Raw genomic sequence first — 20,671 nt, 5'->3', positions numbered from 1 at the left:
GATAGATAGATAGATAGATAGATAGATAGATAGATAGATAGATAGATAGATAGATAGATAGATAGATAGATAGATAGATAGATAGATAGATAGATAGATAGATAGATAGATAGATAGATAGATAGATAGATAGATAGATAGATAGATAGATAGATAGATAGATAGATAGATAGATAGATAGATAGATAGATAGATAGATAGATAGATAGATTGATTGATTCAACCCTCAGAGTAGTTTTTGTTGAAATACTTTCTTGAGTATGAGTAAAAGTCGTGCGACTCGGTACCTGTGGTAAGTAAAACTGTAGCTTTTCATCTTTTCGTCTCATCTCCTCCTGAACGTCCTCCTCACATAAACCACTGCCAGACTTCAAAGAAACTCAGTTTCAGCTTGAAAAACACAAACTCTGAGAATCTCTGCCTGTGTAGGGGGCTCGTATGTGTCACGCACTGTAAGGTGGTCTTTCCTACAGCTGATGTTTAGTCATCGCCACTGGATCTGAATTTGAGGTGGAGGCTCTGTGAAGACGAATGCCCCTCACGTGGGAACAACTGCACTCTGAGCTTGAAGAGGATGATGAGTATGTTAATGCTGGAAAATAATCAAATCAGGTTTTTCAGAAGTTCTGAAGATGACTAGTTTGTTCCTGCGTCAGGTTTTCATTATATGAACTCAGCTCTTGTCCCTGTAGAAGTTTTATGTTGTGAATTGACATATTAATCTTCTGCTCAGAGTAGACTCTTGGATTGTTGCTGTGGTTTAATTTCAATAACAGATAATGATGATGGTGGTATTTTACATGAGTAGGTGATGCTAAACACTGTTCCACTGAGTTTTACTGGCAGAGGAAGCTGATAAATATTCTGCTCTGCTGTGAAAATCCTTTTGTTTTCTGTCAGCATTTTGCTCAGCTCTGAAGCTGAGCGCTGCATAAACTCAAGATGAGTATCTACGAGCATTTATCTTGATATTTAATGAAAAATGCTCACGTTTAACATTTCCACCAGGTCAACAAATAAAAGTGAGGATGGTAAAATAAATTTGTGCATTTGTTTTCTTCCAGTTTGTGTTATTTTATTTATGCCCACTGGGTTTTGCATTTATTTATAAATGTCATAAATGTTCAGTTGAAGGCGAAAACATCCTGCACACTTACAGTAAGTCGACTTCTCTGCACTGGCCGCCGCGTGCAAAAGTGAACGGAATCTTACGCTTAATAACGTTTCATCTGGGCCAACGTTTCCACACAGTGAAGGGCGATTTAGCAAGAATGAAATGCTGACAAAGATCATGTTTGTTGCGCTTGTTATTTCTGAAAATTAGAATTATTCCACTGAGCTCCCTAGAACAGTAAGACTGAAAGTACACACATCTGTCAGCGTGTGCGTGTCTATTTACACAGGGATTCAAAAAAGGGCAGGCTCTTTTGTTTTCAGCAAAACTCGAGGTTGGAGGCTTAAACGCTTAAAGCAGATCAATGAGTTCAGATCATTTGTGCTGCACTTATTTCACAGAGACACACAGAGTCAAATTTAGATTAAAAATAACTTTTAGGATTGTGACAAAAGGAAACCAAAGTTGTATTTGCCAAAAAAAAAAAAAATTAAACAAACGAACTCTACAGGATTATTGACCTGATTATGGAGTTGCGCTGAACTAAGACGCTCGTAGAAGATTAAAATATTTAGTCTCTCCTGTGACGTTGGCAGAATGAGCTTGCATTGCAGATTTGGAAACAAGCAGCATTTTAATGGTAAATTAAAGAAAGGATTTGGTACAAAACTATCTAAAAGAAGCCAACATCAGATTGTTTGCAAACTTGTTAAAAATTAGGAGGCGAGCTTCTTTGTCTGAATGACCAACACTTACAAATCTACAGGAAACGAAAGGTACTCACCATGAACATCGTGCAAACTTGTGTCAAAAGTGTCTTGTTTTTGTTGGAAAGAGTGGTGAAACAAAAAGTTTGACTTTAGCAAAAAGCTTTGATATTTCGAAAACTAGATATTGGCTTTAAAACATATTTTTTGTTACGTTATACAAAATACAAAAGTCTTAAATAAAAAGCTTTATTTTTTCATTATTCATTAACCTTTATTTAACCAGGCAAATCCCACTGAGGTGAAGGGGGGGGGGGGGGGGGGCGCTTGAAGCCTAGAATGCATGTTCTGGAATTTATCTTCCCAAAACATGTATTATCTTTAACTTTGGATTTGTCTTAGAAATGGGATGATTTACAGTAACGGTAACAATACAATGGTATTTCTTCCAGCTATTTAACTGTCAACAATGGTGTACCACAAGGCTCAGTTTTAGGACACCCCCTCTTCACAATCTACATAAATAATGCAGGTCAGTTCATTCCTGATGCATCCTTACATTTCTATGCAGATGACACAATTGTTTGTTGTCGAGCTAAATCAGTTGCTAAGGTTTTCCAGCTTTCAAAGTCTGCATTCGACATCCTCCAGTCAGATTTGTTCCATCACACGGTGCTAAATGCTGATGAAACCAAAGGGATCTTGTTTTCAAACAGGAAGTCAATACCAGCAGTCCTTCCTTCTATCTTATCTACAAATGGTGTTCCTATTGAGTTTGTCGACTCCTACAAATACTTGGGAATCTTGGTCAATGCACATCTCTCTTTTAAGCCTCGTCGAAAACTTGGTAAAGAAATTGAAAGTAAAATTGGGTTTCTTTTTCAGAAATAGATCCTGTCAAAATCTGAACACTAGGAAACACCTTGTAACTGTTACTTCCCTTCCCTCCACTGACTATGGTAACGTGATTTACATGAATGCTCCTGCAAGCACCCTGCGGACGTTGGACGCTGACTGTAACTATCATACCCACCATTGCACCCTGTATTCATTGGTCAAATGGTCATCATTAACTTCACACAGACTCTCTCATTGGTATATTTTCATCTTTAAATCACTTCTTGGTCTGTTGCCTTCATATATCTCCTCCGACATGTCACTTCGTCAGTGCAGCTACAGCATGCGCTCTCAAGACTTCATTACCTGCAGTGTCCCCTCAGTGCAGACCGAACTTGGCAAAAGTTCCTTCTCTTACTCTGCTCTTGTAACCTGGAACACCTTGTAAAAAGATCTGAAGCTCTCGACTTTGACCACTTTAAGGGATTTTAAACAACTGCTAAGTTTATGGTAAAAACCAACGCAGACACGTTCCTGTTTTTAGTATTTTACACCGCTTTATAATATAGCGTGTTTTTTTATTTGGTTTTATATCACTTCTTTTATTTACTTTTCATTTTATGTGCTTTTATAGGATTGTTTTATTGTTGTGTGTATCTCATCTGTGGTTTTGGTTTAAAACAGGTCTCTCTTGTAAATGAGTCCTTGTGACTCAAAGAGTCACCTATGTAAATAAAGGTTGAATAAAAAAACAGGAACTCGTCTGTGTGAGATTATATTTGGGATTTTTGGTGGCGGTGTGGGGCAATAATCACCACAGGAAGTGAATGATGACATGTCCTCCATGTTTTTGATCAGGGCAAGCACTTGTAAAATAATTTCATGTTTGTGTGTTAGCCCTGTGAGAAATTGCCAACTTATATACACTTAAACCTTGTATCATCTCCTCTTCACTCAGACTTCTGATGTTTAAATATATATATTTTTACTTGCACAATGATTTTAACGAGTCTATTGTAGTTTGTATGTGTTGAATAAGACTAGAGCCAGCAATTTTCAAATATTTTAAGATAATTTATCTTATGAAGGATAATTCTGTGTGCTATTTGTGTTTTGTATGCTTGCTCTTTAAACTTTATTTATTGAACTCTTCTTTTTTTACTGCTATGTTTTCAAATCTAGATGTCTTTTCCCCCACAGATGCACATTATACATTGCCTTTCTGGACTGGGCATTAATCTGAACACATCTGTTGACGGTGCCCTCGAGCCAAACCTTAGTGAGTGCTGGTTCCTGGTTGTACCCAGTCTTCTTTTCAGTAACATTTGGAACAGACTCTGGCCTCCTGCAACCCTGAATAAGATGAATTAGATATAGAGAATAATTCCACACATAAAAGAATATGATCACATTACAGAAATTTGTATTTTTATTGGAAAATTAAAATAAAATACAATAAAGCACACATGTGGTCAACCGTGTCTCTATTTATTTGTGAGAGCAAAATACTGCAAGTTTTTTAGCAATTCTATTCAATTTATCAGCTTTGCGTTTTGGTTTGATGCATAATGAATAGTTTCTTTCATATGTCAATCAAAAAGAAAAGTTAAGGTAGCTATAAAACTGCAATACACAAATGAACACAGAGCATTATTGCAATTTGTTGCTTTTCTGCTTTTATAGCAATTCGTTGGCTGAACAAAATACTGAAATGTACTAAACACAATAAATATTAATTTTATTGGAAATGTTCGGAGGTGTTCAAACAGCAGAAAACAAGTTTTATGGTTGTAATAACTCTGTGTTAATTATAATGTTTTCAAATGTTTTATGTCATTATGCCAATTAACTTGTATTGAGCAGACTGTGTAGAGGTAATGTCTCATGTTAATTTGCTACATTAAAGAATATTCAGGCTGTTTGACTAAAGTAGGCACGCATTTTAATTTAAATGTCTTTTGCCTTGTTTGTGTCCCCTTGCTTTTATGAGTGATGTAGGTTGATATTGTCAAAAACCAGCACAGAAAAAAAAAACCTCCAACTATAAATACTAAATAAGTGATAAATGAACTAAATAAGTGCTTTGAGTCCAGTGACTAGAATGTTCTAATAGACAATTTAAAACTGCCATTTTTCTATGGAATAAATAAATTATAGACACAGAGATAGACACTTTACTGACTTTATGGCTGTATTACCTGATCACGGTGGCTCCCTCTAGTGGCTCATGTGTGAAAATGAAAATGTGCCGGAACCCTAAACCACCATTTTTTCTTGATGCGCTGCTCAACCAACATTACGGTACCACCCGGGCGCGTTGCATTGTGGGACACAGAGTAAGATGGTAGCGCTCGCAGAGAGCATGTTGAAGTGCTAATATCATCTCTGTTTTAGTTGTGACATTATCAAAATTACATAGTTGTTGTGGCGTTAACAAAATAATCGGCTTATCCAAAGCTTTTGTTGACACGGAAACAGGTAACAAGCACAACAGTGACTTTGATGTAGCGTGCTAGCTAAAGCTAAAGGTCAACGTAAAGATCGCAGAGGAAGCTAACTGAAGCTAACTCTGAGGTTTTAAGCTTGTTAAGTCTTATTCTTGCTGAGAGCTGACTGGTAATAATTACCTGTCAACATTTCAGATGAATAAATAGATATACATTACTTATCGTAGGTCTTGGACATGTCTGTTCTGGGAGGTTTGCTGAGAGCTGGAGCGTCTTTCTGTCAATCTGCTGGGACTCTGCTGAACCCAGTCAGAACCTTTTCCACAGGTGAGACTGGTTCCTCTGCAAAGCATTTGTTTGTACCAGTTTGACCCTTTATGTGCTTTGTTTTGTCCTTTTTATATACGAGTGACTTTGGTGTAAAAACCTGGCCACCAGGCTTCATGTCAATCAGACCAAAACAAACGTTTCTATTATTTCAACGTTTTCTTTAGGAATGCTCAAGTAAAGTTTATTTACATAATAAATAGTTGTTATGCATTCAGTAAATGTTCTAGCTTCTCAAGTAATCAAACATGTTATTTTCATTTGCAGAAGTGTGTCCTCTAATGTGATTATTTTCTGATGGTATTTACATGTTTTCTGTAATAGTTTTCTCTTATCCCAGTGCTTCATTTGTTCATTCATATGATAAAAATCTGTTGTTTTTTTTAAAAGAATATTTATGTCAAAGTTCATCAGAACCTAAAAAATACAGCAAATCTTAAATCAAAAAGGCTAAATCAAAAATGTCAGAACTTTTCTAAATAAAATGTGCCATATTTAAACCCACTCCAATTAAAAATACTTTCAGTTAATGTGAATAATTTACCATTCTAGCGGTTGTATTTTTGTTCACTCGTTACTGTACTGATGATGAAACGTGTCCTTCAGGAACATGCTGTCAGATTAGGATGCACGGGATTCCTAAACCAAAAGTTGTTGACAGATGGACTGAGAAGAGAAGCATGTATGGGGTTTATGATAACATCGGCATCTTGGGTGAGTGTTTGGAGGTTGTGCCTGCAACTATGGATTCAAAGCATCTTTTATTGTACGATTACTAAGATTATTATGTTTGGTTTGTAGGAGAAAGAAGGCCCTACTTTAAATTATAATCTCAATTTAAAAAAAAGGCTTATTTGAAAAAACAAATAACTCACAATCATTGTTTTAACTATATTATCAAGGAACAACAACAAACAATATCTAGTAGTTGGAAATCCCTTCTTTTTAAAAAAATAATAAAACTGCATTCTAGCTGAGATTGTTCCTTTCTCTCCTTTTTCTTACTATTCTTAATTTTTGCTGCAACTCTTCTCACTGTGTTTTCTTTGCTTCTGCAGGGGACTTTAAAGCACATCCTAAAGATCTAATTATTGGCCCCAGCTGGGTGAAAGGGTTTAAAGGTAATGAACTGCAGCGTTTGATTAGGAAAAAGAAGCTGGTGGGAGACAGAATGATGACAATGGAAAAACACAACATGGAGAAGAGAATCCGCTTCCTCTACAAACGTTTCAACCGCACCGGAAAACACCGTTAATGCCATCGTGTACACATGATCAGAGAAAGCATCACATCTATAAGGAACTGTCAGAGATGTTAGTTCATCCTGTGCTGTAACGATGAAGAGAATCTGTGTCTGTATGTGCTGAGTATTTTCTTTTGGTGTTTGTAACTGATTTATCCAAACACAGCAAGCGACATAAAAGCCTGAACACGGACTTTGCTTTGAATTTATTTCTTCTACAAGGGAGATGGTCCATTTCAAAAACAACAGAAATAACTTTAATGGTGAGAACAAAAATGTCAGTGTGACTATCTTCAAAGCTCTTGTTTACATGCTAACTAATTATTTCCTACACGTTTCCATGCACCGTAGGGCGCCTTGAAAACGGTGTGAACGTATCCAAAATGAATGCATCGACTTAAAGCACATGACGGAAAAGAAAACGCCACTGATTCGCTTGTTTAAACGGCCCCTTCTCAGAGGCAGAATAATAAACAGTTGACACGCTGGAAGCAAGAAGAGGTGCAAGTCATACGAGTGGCATGACTGGGCAACTGGGTCAAGACCATTTAGTTAGATCTGAGGGCTTTGTTGTTTAGAGCTCGGTGCTAACGAGAGGTCCGAGGAAGGTTTCTTAATGACAGGATCACTATTGATGTTTTCTACCGCCGCACAAGAGCTCCTCCAGAGTTGTAAATCTTCATGCTGGTTAATGAGCAGCTACACTCTGATACTCTGAGCAATACTTTTGAGTCCTGGCAATTATCTGGATCTGACCTCAGCATTTAAGGCTGCAGCTCGTGAGCACTCTGTCCACACTACAAGAACAAGGGAGAACTTGGTGTTTAAAATAAGCTCATCTGATTCTGATCCAGCATCTGTGGTGTCAGAAGTGCAACCTGCAGGGCCTTCAGAACCTGCTGCTGATATATTTGGTCTTCCAAGTTCCTGTTGAGCCCACATAACGCTGTTTTTGTCGCCTTCTGGCTTTTTTGGACGATTTTCATCAGTGTGGTAAAACCTGGCGCCGAGTCAGTCGTAACTTTATGGTGAGGCTGAGCTTCACTGATGGGTTTTAAACCAAAGAAATGTGTAATAGAGCTCACTACAGACAGTTTGATTTCCTTATCAGAGGTTCAATATGTGCACCGATAATAAAATAATAGTTAATTTCGTTATTAACACGGGTAATCTCACTGAGACACTTTTCAAAGCATTTGATTTAGAGGAACGCAGAAAAATGGCTGGTTACAGCGCTGTAACAAAGTGTTCACCTCCCTACAAACTTTCTCTGGTGCCACAAATGTTGATATCAGACAGAAAAGTAAAACCCTGAGCAAAAAGGTCCGTGCACCCTGAGCCTCCCGCCTGGTTGTGCCGTCATGATGAAGGCGTTTGTGATCAGTCGCTCATGCGGCTGCAGCGTTTCGGCTCATCGTTCAAATCCAAGCTCGAGCTTAACGGCTTAAACTGAAGGTTGGACGTTCTTCGAGGGGGGAAGGGGGGGGGGGGTTCTGTCAAGAGAGCAGAACTTATGGATCCATCAGCTGCAGCAAGTCGTCCAGGTTCTGAAGCAACCGTGCAGTCCCAGACCATCACACTACCACTACCGTGTTTGTTGGTACGATGGGCTTTTTCTGAAACAGTTTTACACCAGATGTAACGGAACGAGACGACCACCTGCCAAAAACGTCCACTTTTGTCTCGAGTCCAAAGAACGGGACCATCATCATGTTTTTCTTTTATTGTATCTAAATGTTTATTTATATAAATATGAGACGAGTCTTTGTGTTTGTTTTAGTCTGCAGTGGTTTTTGCTTTGGGCAGCTCCCGTAGAAACCGTTATTCCTCTTCGGCTCTTACTTTTTCTTGGATCTGACCTTAACTGAGGCGAGTGAGGCCTGCAGAGCTTCAGGCGTTTGGGTCCTTTTGGGACCTCCTGCTGGGTCAGCGTTGATTCCTTTAGATGTCCAGCCACAGCTGAGAAGGTTCTGATTTCTCCAGTTGTGTATAATAGGTGTAATTACATGATGACTTCATTCTTCAGGTCTGGTGGGAATCAGGCCTGGGTGTGGGGTCAAACTGAGCAGAGTTTCAAAATAAATCTAGGTTATTCATTTAATAAATGGGACAGTGATTCTTTCACACGGGTTTGGATATCCATCCATCCATCATCTTCTGCTTGTTCTGGAGTCGAGTCATGGGGGCAGCAGCTTGAGCAGGGAGGCCCAGACATCTCTTTCCACAGCCACCTCTTCCAGCTCTGCTGGGAGGACTCCAAGGCGTTCCCAGGCCAAATGAGAGATATGCGGTATCTCCAGCGGGTCCTGGGTCTTCCCCGGGGTCTCCTCCCAGTCGGACATGCTTTTTACTTTTGATAAATAAAATCTGACACCTTCATTTTGTGTTTACTAAGGTTATCTTTGTGTGCTATTATGAGCTGATATAAACGTAAAAGAAAAGCAAACGCAGAAGACATCTGGAAGGGGGTGAATACTTTTCTCAGCACCGAACCCATCCACAGGAGAATAATTAGGCTGTTTCTTTTCTTAAAAATAATAATAAATGTGTTTTCCACAGTGTGAAGTAGGTCTCAAATCGGACTTGTAGCCTAACTGTGCTCCAGGAGCAGGACGGAACCGGGACAATCCCGGACCAGGAGAGAAAACAGTCGAGTCAACAGGATCCACTCTGTTCCGCAGTCTCGTCCCGCCGCCCCATCCGAACCAGCTGCAGCACCACAGAGGAGGGGAGGGGAGGAGGTGCCGCACTGTCGTTACGAGTCCAAGTGGAGGAGGCAGAGAGGGGGAGGGAGGCGGGGGGAGGGGGAGACGCATTATTGCAGCTGGAACACTTTGCACGAACCAAAGTAGCGCGTGCACTTTCTCTGGAGAAGCGCAGAAAGCGACCGGAAGGGGGACATAAATCACCAAGGAACCGGAGATTTTTCCTTCTAACCGCATTCTTTCCCCTTCATAGTTATCTTATAAATATAAACCGCAGGAAATTATTTGAGCAGCTTTAGTGGAAGAGCGCGAGCAGCCAATCAGCGCTGCGCTCAGCATCCAGGAGGAATCCTCAGCATCACTTCAGGGCTGCACGCAGGAACCAAAACATCCCGGATTCAGGATTTAAAACTGATTTTTTTTTTTTTCTTCATCATCATCCAAGCCAGCCCCGCATCCTGACTCAGCGCACAGCCAGTTAGCGGCTTTGTGTTGCCACATTTAGAGGTCTGAATCTGCGCCATCTTCAACACACCCGAAGCTCTTTACCGATTAAAAAGCTTCATTTTAGCAGGACAAGCCAACAGATCTGCTTCTTTTTTGGGATTTTTTTTTTACAATTCCTGTTGTACTTCAGACCCTCCCTCTCCTTCCTCACAGCGACCCTCCTCCTCCTCCTCTTCCTCAGCAGCCTGTGAATCAGTTCAAACAGCTGCAGAGAAGATGTGAGTATTAATGCGGCTTTTTTACTGCGCTCTTTCCGCAAGAGCATCAAATGCACTATTTTATAGGTAACAAATAGGATATATTTAGATTTTGTTTATCTTTTTACTTAGTTTTTTTTTTATCTAACATAAAGATTAAAGCTGAGCTCATTTGTTTTATTTTGATGGATTTTGCTGACGCAAGTGAAATTTTCCATCACATGAGCTCTGCTGAATTACGCATTCAGATGCTTATTATGGTTGTTTTAAAACCCTGAACAGTAAACTGAAACGATTTTTGATGTTTTTAAATCCCAAAGACTAAAAAATTAACATTAATCTTAATGTTACAGCTCATAATATGAATGTGAATGAAATATAACAAATGATCAGCATGTTAACTAGAGTGTGTGTGTGTGTGTATATATATATATATATATATATATATATATATATATATATATATATATATATACTCCTTTTTTCATTTGACCAATTCAACTTTGTAACTTTTTACAATAACGTCTTCCTCCTTTAATCATTTTTAACCAGCTCTCGTGAAACAACCAGGGTGTTAATGGATAGAAAATCAATGTTTCACATGAGTGAATGAACATTTATTTCTCCCAATCCCTTCTATTTGTGCCATCACTGCCTTAAAAAGCCTTTATTAGTGTTTTAGTTTTGTTTCTTGCTTCTGTCTCTATGAATTATGCGTTCTTGCTCTTTTGCTTAATTTTTATACCTAAATTGCTCCTCGTAGACGTTACAATAGCACTTATTGATCCCCAGCTAGAAAAATTCAGTGTTACAGCATCAAGAATATTTATAGAAAAAAGAGGGACAATGCTGCAAATTAGGTTAAATAAATACAATAATCCAATACAACATAAGACAACAATAAATACTGTATGTATACAACATTAATCTGTTTTACACATTATTTCCTTGTTATTTAAAGCTTTAGCTTTTTCTTTGTCATTTTATACCTCAACTTTTCAAGTCTCTAAACCAGGAGATGATCTGAACATTTTAACACAAATCTCCTTTTATGATTTTTTTATTATTAATGTAAGACTTTCCCCTGAATTTGATCAAGTCGGTGCGTGTGTGACAGTGATTTTTATTTGCTGCATCAGCTCTGACGGATTTAAACATTCATTTTTTACAAGACAACATCTTGATCTCTTCTTTGATCCACTGTTCAAATTTTCTCCCATCGTGTGATTTATTTAATTTAATTTTTTTTAATTTTCAGGTCTGCCCCCGATGCTGCACCGCCAGCTGGAGCTCCAGGTGCTCCGGGTGCCCCTGGTGCAGATGGAGCCCCAGCCGGCCCCCCTGCCGGCCCACCCAACACTTCCAGTAACCGCAGGCTACAGCAGACTCAGGCCCAAGTAGAGGAGGTGACTGAAGTTCTGACTCATAGTTTGATTTTACATTTTGTTGACCAAAAATCTGAACTTTTCCTCAGAATCATGAGACATCCTGATCGTTTTAGCTGTAAAATATGCAGGTTTTTGTCACTTGTGACATGGTTTTCGAGAAGCCTTGTTCTCTTCCTTTAGTCTCCCTCTTCCTCCTCCTCCTCTGTCTAATGCTCTCTCTCATCATTGTTATTTCCAGGTGGTGGACATCATGCGGGTGAATGTGGACAAGGTTTTGGAAAGAGACCAGAAGCTTTCAGAGCTGGATGACAGAGCAGATGCTCTGCAGGCCGGAGCCTCCCAGTTTGAAAGCTGCGCAGCCAAGCTAAAAAACAAGTACTGGTGGAAAAACTGCAAGGTGGGCACGTCACCGGAAGCAGAAAAACTAACGATGTGATATGAGTTTGAGCCTTTCAGTGTTTGAAGCTGCTCAGGGGAAACAACAAGTCAGATTTTTAAAAAAATTTTCTATTAATGAGCTGCTGTTGGGTCTGATCATGTTTTAGAGAAAATGAAAAAAAGATGCTTAAGTTTTACTGAAAGTTAAAAGAAATGATTACCAGAACCACAACAATTACAAACAATTCACAGTATTGTTATTGTGTTGTTAAGATGACTTTTAGTATGCGTTAAACTAAAGGACAATATCATTTCTGTCTCTTTTCCAGATGATGATCATGATGGGTATCATTGGAGTTATTGTGGTTGGAATAATATTCTGTAAGTAAAAGATGGTGTTGTCCTACCTGCACTGATTATTGTTGTTGTCTGAACCTGTTTGCATGTCTGTCTGGAGCACTGGGCAAATTGTAAGGACATTTGAAGGAAGTAATCTTTGGCTTTACAACTCATTAACTTTAAGAACCACATCAAGAGAAGATGGCTGCCACAGCTAATCCACATTAGCCAACGAAGAAACTCCTTTAACTTGGTCAGTTTTGCAGATGCAGCTACAATCTGATGTGGTAGTAGCTGAGAGTCATTCCCAACTCATACTCTCAGCATGACATCTCGCATTATATCACTTAATATGATTTTTAAAGTTTGATCTAAATGACAACAGCTTCATATCTCAACTGATGACTTTTGTTTAAAACTCTGAAATGAAAGGTGGCGGGTGATAGACATTCTGTTAAAAAAAAGGCCTTTATTGTGTGAATGTTTATGAAGTATTCACTCTGTTGTGATCCATTTTTCTTCGGTGCGATTCTCGTCTCGCAGTTTTCAAGTTATTTCAACAAATCATATCAAAACATTCAGCTCTTTCAGGACAATCCTGCTCTGACTTTTGGTATTGGTGCAACTTTAGCTTTTTGAAATATTTAACCATTTCTGCCATTTTTTTCCTCATAAAAAATGAATTGAGCTCATTTTACATCCTTCACATTTTTTGATTTGTTTACAAACTTTTACTGCTCCTTTCACATTTTGTTCTGTTTCAGCTTCTTTCAGCTTCTTTGTGCAAGTTTAAACTTTTTTTCAGCAACATTCAGCTAATTTCAGCTGTTTTGCGCTCCTTTCAAATGCTTTCTGCGAAGTACAACATTTTTGGGCTTCTCCTAACTTCTTTCTGCTAATTTCAGACTGTTATGCTACTTTCAGCTTATTTCTGCAAGTTTCAGCTTTTACTTGTATTTTAGCTACTATTTAGCTGTTTTATGCAAATTTTAGCCTTTACAGCTAATTCCCTATTTTTTTTTTAGGTCATTTCAGCTCCTTACACTTCCTTCTGGTAGTTTCAGCTTCTTTTTGCCTTGTCATACTTTTCAGCTTTTTTTTTTTTTGTTGCTAATTTAAGCTTTTTTTAAATTATTTTTGTGCTAATTTCTGCTTATTTAAACCTAATTCAGCACACGTGTTCTTTTTGCTTAGGCTTGTTCTTCCATTTCAGCTATAGTTTAGCATATTTTTAGCTAATTTCAGCTGTTTTTTTAGCAAGTTCTTCAGCAATAAGCATTCACACTGCATTTTTGAAAGAAATGCCTTTTTTCTAGTTTTAAAATGTAATCAGTTTTAAGACAGGTTTTAGTTTGTAAAAATACATCTGCATAAAATTTAGATGTGACTCTACACTTGCATTCTTTTTTTTTAACATTTGTTTGTGATATTTTAAAGGATTCATCAGACTAATGGCTTCTACTTTTCCCCCCCTTGCAGTGTACTTCTTCCACTGAGCTTCGCCCATCATTACAGATGAATATGAACTTCAGGAGAACATTAAAGGGAAGAGAGAAAAAAGCTCCACTCCTCTCCTCCCTCTCTTCACTCAGTCGTCCATCCAACCATCCTGCACTTAAAATGTAGCGTTTGTAGGTGTCTCCACTCTGTTCGCTCCCCTCCTCCTCGTTGCTTTCCTCCACCGCCCTGGCTCACTCCCTCCTTTCTCTGTGCCTCATGTATTATTGACGGCTGCAGCTGGCAGACTGAAAGAGGGAGCAAGTAAAAGGAAGAGAGTAGACAGGAACACGTGAGGCTAAACCCACTGAGATGTGAGGGGAGACTGAACAAGTTTGCAGGATTTCTACTTCAGATACGCCAAAGCTTGTTCATATGACCTTTTTCAGATATCTACATTTGTACATTGATACTGACATTAACTAAAACTCTATTTGTCACTACTGCTTACGTCATTACTAAAGTGTTAGATTAAGAATACAATCATATTGTGGTCAACAGCTAATAGATTTTTACCTAACAGGTTTTGTTTTGAATTATCTACTTAAATTGTCTTTTATTTCTGCAGCAGCGACATAAATGAGGAACTGTGGGAAAGTTAGAAAACAAGAAGTAGATGTCTGGCAACATCTTTTCCTAAATATGTTCAAGTTAATTCCTGACTAATACGTAGTAACAATTTATTCTTATAATTGTACTTCATGTGCTCCTGGGTTTTTGTACGGTGTCTGGGGGCATGAAGCAAACACACAAAGCAGCTTCTGACAGACAATCTGCTGCACGACTGAACGGACGCACAGGAAAGGCTCCTAACTCTGACTGAGCCAGAGTCTCAGCCATAGACAGATTGTTTAGTGCCACATTTCAAACATTTCAGAGACAAGTGTTTACTGTTTGAGTCGACCTGAGCTTCAGAGAAACATTAATTAGGAACTAAATCAGGACTGTGATCCTCAGAGCCACGTGTCCATCCCACCTCCTGCTGACTCACACAAAAACATCCGTCACTGCAGCACAGTAACCAGAATGAGGTGTTCATGTCTAACTTGCATGGCCAACAATATCCATATTTGTGTGACGCGTGTATCTGCCATTTCTGAATCCTACTGCCGATTGTACATTTAGTTTTGTCAGTGGTTTTAATGTCTTTCTGATCGGATACTTACTGCTTGTGCAAAGTGCGACGATGCTCACGAGTTTGCCAAGATTCAACAGAAATCACTTGCTTTGAAGAAAACAAACGTTTCCATTTAAAGACTGAAAAAAACTGCTATCATAGTGAACTGTCAGAAACCATGTAGTGTTATAGGTCATGCTCCTAAATACGTGTTTATTAATTCGTTCAGGTTTGGGGGGGGGGGGGGGGGGGGATGTTGGTTATAAATGGAGCTAATTTTGTATTTCTTTGGACTGATTTGAAGATTGTTAAATAAGTGCATTTATGCATAACTGTAGCGCTAAGTCTAAATGATCTGATGGTGTTGTGCAACATTACTGGATAATTACCACACGAAAGAAGAGGATACGATTTGTGATCTGAAAATGAAGTAAGAGATGCAACCAAGCAAAAAACATCTGCATGTTTACCACTTTTGCTGATGCCAATAAAGAAGTTATGAACTGAACTGAATCCTGGTGTTTTTACTTTGACGTGGCATCAATTAAACGTTGGCAAACGTTTTCCTTTAGCTGCTTCAGACGATGACAGTTTTACATTTTCTATGGAAATAATTTATATATATATTTTTTTTTAAACTACCATTTTGAAATTTCCATTTGTGCTTGAAAATATATTTTTAGAAGCTTTTAAAGCCTTAAATAACTATACCGTAGTCCCTCGCTACTTTGCAGTTCGACTTTCGTGGACTCGCTCTATCGCAGTTTTTCAAAGATTGGACGAGACACACAACTGGCTGATTGGTGCACGATCGGCATGGATTGTTTATTTTAAAAATGTTATTTTAAATTATTTAGCACCTGCTGCATCAGTGTGCAGCCCACAGCTGCAGGAGAAGCTTCCTCCTGCAGCGTGTCATATCTTTGCTCTCTGCAGTGAAGAAGTGGGCGTGGCCGAGAGCACTGGCAGAGAGCAGCCGGAGGCAGAGAGCTGAGATCATGACATTCTGTGCTCTTTTAAAGCGTTTAGAAACATTGTTTAGAATATTGTGTGGGAAGTGTGGGAAGGGTTTAAAACACCTATATATATATATATATATATATATAAATTTCTACTATTCCTACTTTGCGGTTTTTAACTTATTGGGGGCAGCGTACGGAAACCCCAACGATAAACGAGGGACTACTGTACTTTGGTTCATGTGGAGACATTGAAAATGATTTCAGTCAAGTTTGGCTGAAGTTGGATTTCTACAAACGACTGAGTCAAAAAATTGATTTTATGGGCAAATATGCTGCTGAAAACAGAAAAACAAAACCTGAATCAGGTGAGGACTTCACGGATGTGTCGAACATGTAGAAGCAGATGAATGCACCTTAGAACTGCCACGTTAAGTTTCTGTTGGATTAGATAATACTATGTTTTTTTTTAATCATTTTGGTTATAATGTAAAAAACTGGATTAAAATTGGGCGGGTCCCCACTACTTTTCTGATTTCAAATGTGAGCAAAAATAGTTAAAACATCTATAATATTGGTTTGTCACCCTTACTGATTAAAGCACACATCGTTTTGTTTCAGTTTTTCCCCTCTTTTACTTTAAGGGTTAGTGTGGGCGCTGCTGTAGCTCAGTGGTGAGGCTGCGGGTTGGAGCCCAGAATGCATCTGGAAGGGCATCCGTCATAAAACAATGGTCCAACCTTTCTTTCAGACCTCCTTTGCTGTGGCGACGCCTGCCGAAGGGAGCAGCTGAAAGAAAAACAACTTTAAGGGATGTTGTGAAGAAATCACATTTGCTCTTGATAATTTCTCAAGACACACTACAACAAGAATTGTAGTAACGCTGATATTAACTGATGACTTAATAAATATCATTTCTATTGTTCTTTTGTTTGTTTTTATGATTTACCGGCTTATTATTTTTACCGTTTTAATTGATTTTATTGTTTTTATGTGTTATCAGCATACAGAACTTTGGCCAGGGGTGTTTTTTTTAAAGTGCTTTATAATTAATGTTGAATGTATTGTGTTGTTGGTAAACACACAAATATTTATTGTCACGGGTGAATTACAAGATCAAGAACAGGAATAAGAGAAACCATGTAACACAAAAAATAAATGCCAAACCATGACACAACATTTAAACCCTGTAGAACTGACAAACAACCAAACCGAGCTCTACTTTAAATGCAAGTCAAGTGGTTGTTTGGACCTTTTTTAAGATAGATTTTGTGGTTATGAACAATTAATATCTGACCTGCTGCAGATAGCTCTTTGATTGACCAGATTCTAGAGAAGAAGAGTTTGATTCGCACCAGACTGAGGAGCAAACAGCTAGTCTGAGCAGGTAAAAGCATGAAACAACTTCAATCTCAAACAATTTACAACAGTGTGTACAAACAAAATTTTATAAACCTTTACATTACTGACATCGTCGCATTCCACAATTATTTACATCGCATTCTGTGGTTATTTCAAGAACAAATAGCGGCTTCAACTAGGTGTAGGATTTCCGGTGCAAGATGGGACTCAAAAGTCTCAAAAAACTCCTGAAGGATTTGGATGTTATACCTCGTTCAAGTTTCTTTAAATGATCATTGCATAGTGGTTCATTTTAGGTATGATAAATAAAGGCTGCCCTTTGAAACATTAGGGCCAAGACAACTCCATATCTGCATAAATTACTTTAATAAATCTTGCTTGTTAACCTACTGATGAAATAAAGCAGGAAGCTCCCACTGTCTCATCTCCATTATAAAAAATATGCGAATAACCACCAAAAATGAGTGAGACTGGATGTTTTCTGCTGGCAAAATGTTTCCATTACCCCCCACACCCCCCCCCCCCCCCCCAAAAAAAAAAAAAAAATTAATGTGAGCAAAGCATGATCAACGCTAAATGTTCAAAACAAATAAATAACACAACCACACTGTAAAATGGACAATATGCAACCGTTTCCCCAAAAAGTGTGTGTTCTTCCAGTACAGCAAAATATGACCATTAAAAACAGTTTAATTGACACAAAGAAACTATTCTGGGCTCAGTTTCAAATAAGAACAATCCAAAACGAACCTATTTCATGACCTGATGGAAGAAAAGTACGGTGATGATGAGGAACCCCAGGACCCACCAATAGGAATCTGCAGAGTGAAACGAAACACAGAACAGTCTGTATATTTAACATTCTGCACAAGGAAACTCATGTGGAATGTCAATTCTTTCTTAATTTTCTGTTCTGAAAATAGGAAAGTTGGACATAAAATATTATATTGTTCCTGAAAAAGGTGGGATTTTCAACTTGAGATAGTTTTTAATGCTAACATTTTAACGTTAATTTACTCTAAGGGAGGTCTGTCGAGGTTTACCTTGACCTAAAATTATCTCTAAAAATTGACACATCTTATTAGTGATGTATTAAACTGAAGCCTCTTCTTTGTTTGTGCTGTTTTTGTGTAGTTTTTATTAGTTTAACAAGTGAAGTAAATTCTGAAGTGATACAAGATTTGTTGTGATACCTGGTTGAGGACTTTCCACCACTAACGTGAGATGAAGTGGAGCGTCCAGCGCCAGGTGGGACACCCTGCAGGTGATCTTGGTCCCCGGGGGGACAGTTGGCGGCACACTGAGGTGAGATGACAAAGAATACGTCCCGTCACCGTGCTGCCGATGGCTGCTTAAAGAGCCCTTATCTGGAAAAACCTGTGGCTCTGCATCTGTTGGAGAGAGGTAAAACCACTCCATCTGGAAGACAGGAGGGTTAAGATCAGTGATTAATTTCAAACTGACGGCTTCTGCATATAGAAACCAAAAGTCTTTCCTGTAGGTATATTAATAAAAACAACATATATGACTCAACAAACAAATCTGTTTTACTTTTTTATGTGTGTATAACTGCTGCTTTTGTGCAAGTTATAAATGTAATTTAGGAGATGAGAACATTTCTATATTAGTTAATAATTAAATCTAAAAGCACAGTTACTGACCTGCGCGTCTAATGGATAATATTTACTGCAGTGACAGCTTAACGTCTTTGGTGTTTTTGCATTTAAAACAAACTTCTCCTCTGACAGCGAAACATCTGGAGGTTCTAAAAAAAAGAAGAGAAGAATTGACAGGATATGAAAGAAAGCATGCGGTGGATTAGGGAATGACAAATCAGATCAGAGGGAAACTTACGAATAATGAGGAGCTGAATGAGCTGCTGGGCGTGGAAATGACCGATACTGACAGTACAGATGTAGGTTCCCTCATCAATAACCTTCAGCTTGTTCAGGCTCAGAGAGACGTTCCCCTGACCAACGACCTGAGCGGCGTCCACGCTGGAGCCTCTCCTCTCTCCTTCCACTGAGGGCAGAAAACAAGAGGCCTGGATGACGTTCATCTGTGCCAAGACTCTATGAAGTCTCAAAGAAAGAAAGAAAATTAACGCTGGCTCTACATCAGAATTTTGCCATTTTCACATCCAGAGTTGTTCAACCAAAGTTCTAGAAAAAAGACAGTATTTCAGCCAGCAAATGTGACATCTGGCGACTGGCTGGGGACACAAAATCTGCAAGTTTTCACTCGGAGTCACATTGAATTGAAACGCTTGGGTATATTGCACGAATGTTGAAGAAACCGTCAAGAGATATGGACCTCAGAGAAGAAGTGCAGACGTTGTGTTTAAATGTTTGTTTAGCTCTGTTGCTGTAATTATCCATTGTCACCAGAGGGCACTGTTATGAAAAGGGTTACAGTTGTGGGCTTTAAAAAAATCTGACCCAGCCCATGTAGGTTTTTTTTTTTCGAGCCCGACCCCATCAATTAATTGTAATTAAAGGCCCAGACCTAAAAATAAACAAAACTTTTTTTAAGTTTAACTTTTACTGCTTTTGTAAGTGAATCAGTTTGACATGATAGTTTTAAAATTTAACAAGTCACCAAATGGATATTAACATACAAAACGAATAGCCTAAAAACTCAACTCTAAACATAGGCTATTATACAGACGAACAAAAATATTTTTAGAGCAAAATTATTTGGAAAAAATATAGAACAAGGCTGTTTTAATTGAACGCGCTGCTCGCTTCGGCTTGTGTAGCTTCAGATGCTGCAACTTCCTTCACCACAGATAAGAGTAGGGTGTGGAGCGGGATGCGCGCGGCCGATGATCCGGTTGCCCATCTGAAGCTTAACGCAACTTTTTTTTTAAACCTCTTTCAACCGGCAGGTTGGACCTGAGTGTGCACCTGACCTGACACACATCAGCAGGTTTCACTGTGCTGTCTTTGTAGAGTGAGTTCTCCCATCTTAAGCTTTTGTTTAATACTTTCCAGCTCCATTATGTCACTTGTTATGGGTCAATTGCAAATCTTAAGAAATGTGATACAGCAAAGGGTGGGCAAGGCCACATGCACAGTGGTGTAGTCTATGTGATATCCAGGTATATGGAGTATACTCAATAGAAAAGCTTAAGAATTTCAGTATACCTACTTAAAAGTGCCCACTGATACAGGACATATCATTAGGCACGTGTCACTGATACGTTAAACGCTTCCGTAACAATCTATCGGTATGCAGCACTTTTCTTTGATACTGTTTTATAAATTCTATAACATGTTTTTAATACAAGGCCAACTGTTATACAAAGTTTGTTGTACATTTATTCAAATATAAGCATCAGAGAAGTTTGGAAATGTTCAATATGCTTAAAAATCAAAAATAAATTGCCGATTACATTGTAATAATCAGTGTACTTTGGTTTCAAAGCACAGTATACCCACATGCGCAATTAAAATCACATCAAAAGCCCAAACCCGACCCGGTCTACCCATCAAGCACATCAACAAAAAAGGTTGAATCATGTCATCTGGACTTCGTTTTTTGTTAA

The 20,671-nt window shown here is 38.5% G+C and overlaps 3 protein-coding genes across 3 annotated transcripts in view; 2 read left to right on the top strand and 1 right to left on the bottom strand.

Moving 5' to 3' along the window:
• The first annotated feature begins 4,974 nt into the window (after positions 1-4,974).
• Positions 4,975-6,862, top strand: mrpl51 (mitochondrial ribosomal protein L51). The gene is made up of 4 exons (XM_037676247.1): positions 4,975-5,136; positions 5,333-5,432; positions 6,039-6,146; positions 6,491-6,862. Exons 2-4 carry the CDS (start codon positions 5,342-5,344, stop codon positions 6,685-6,687), a joined length of 396 nt encoding a protein of 131 aa, XP_037532175.1. The 5' UTR covers positions 4,975-5,136; positions 5,333-5,341; the 3' UTR covers positions 6,688-6,862.
• A 2,622-nt stretch (positions 6,863-9,484) lies between these two features.
• Positions 9,485-14,908, top strand: LOC119409368 (synaptobrevin). The gene is made up of 5 exons (XM_037676248.1): positions 9,485-10,105; positions 11,343-11,490; positions 11,711-11,869; positions 12,180-12,231; positions 13,669-14,908. Coding segments are annotated over exons 1-5 (378 nt in total). The 5' UTR covers positions 9,485-10,103; the 3' UTR covers positions 13,686-14,908.
• A 2,966-nt stretch (positions 14,909-17,874) lies between these two features.
• Positions 17,875-20,671, bottom strand: part of tapbpl (TAP binding protein like) — a 6,396-nt gene continuing 3,599 nt past the window's right edge. Inside the window, exons 5-8 of the mRNA XM_037676225.1 lie at positions 18,979-19,146; positions 18,786-18,889; positions 18,318-18,543; positions 17,875-17,942 (exon numbers count right to left, since the gene is read on the bottom strand). Of these exons, the coding sequence (XP_037532153.1) occupies positions 17,875-17,942; positions 18,318-18,543; positions 18,786-18,889; positions 18,979-19,146 (566 nt within the window). The remainder of the gene's footprint in view (positions 17,943-18,317; positions 18,544-18,785; positions 18,890-18,978; positions 19,147-20,671) is intronic.

Source organism: Nematolebias whitei, chromosome 5 (genome assembly GCF_014905685.2).
Source record: "Nematolebias whitei isolate Nwh7 chromosome 5, NemWhi1, whole genome shotgun sequence".
NCBI lineage: Eukaryota > Metazoa > Chordata > Actinopteri > Cyprinodontiformes > Rivulidae > Nematolebias > Nematolebias whitei.
This window is presented reverse-complemented; position numbering and strand designations above follow the sequence as displayed.

Excerpts from the sequence above, each read along its gene's own strand:
- mrpl51 (XM_037676247.1), top strand. The coding sequence starts at position 5,342 with ATGTCTGTTCTGGGAGGTTTGCTGAGAGCTGGAGCGTCTTTCTGTCAA. Across the intron at positions 5,433-6,038 it reads AGTCAGAACCTTTTCCACAG|GAACATGCTGTCAGATTAGG; the intron begins GTGAGACTGGTT and ends CGTGTCCTTCAG. Across the intron at positions 6,147-6,490 it reads TGATAACATCGGCATCTTGG|GGGACTTTAAAGCACATCCT; the intron begins GTGAGTGTTTGG and ends TTGCTTCTGCAG.
- LOC119409368 (XM_037676248.1), top strand. Across the intron at positions 11,491-11,710 it reads CTCAGGCCCAAGTAGAGGAG|GTGGTGGACATCATGCGGGT; the intron begins GTGACTGAAGTT and ends TGTTATTTCCAG. Across the intron at positions 11,870-12,179 it reads ACTGGTGGAAAAACTGCAAG|ATGATGATCATGATGGGTAT; the intron begins GTGGGCACGTCA and ends TCTCTTTTCCAG.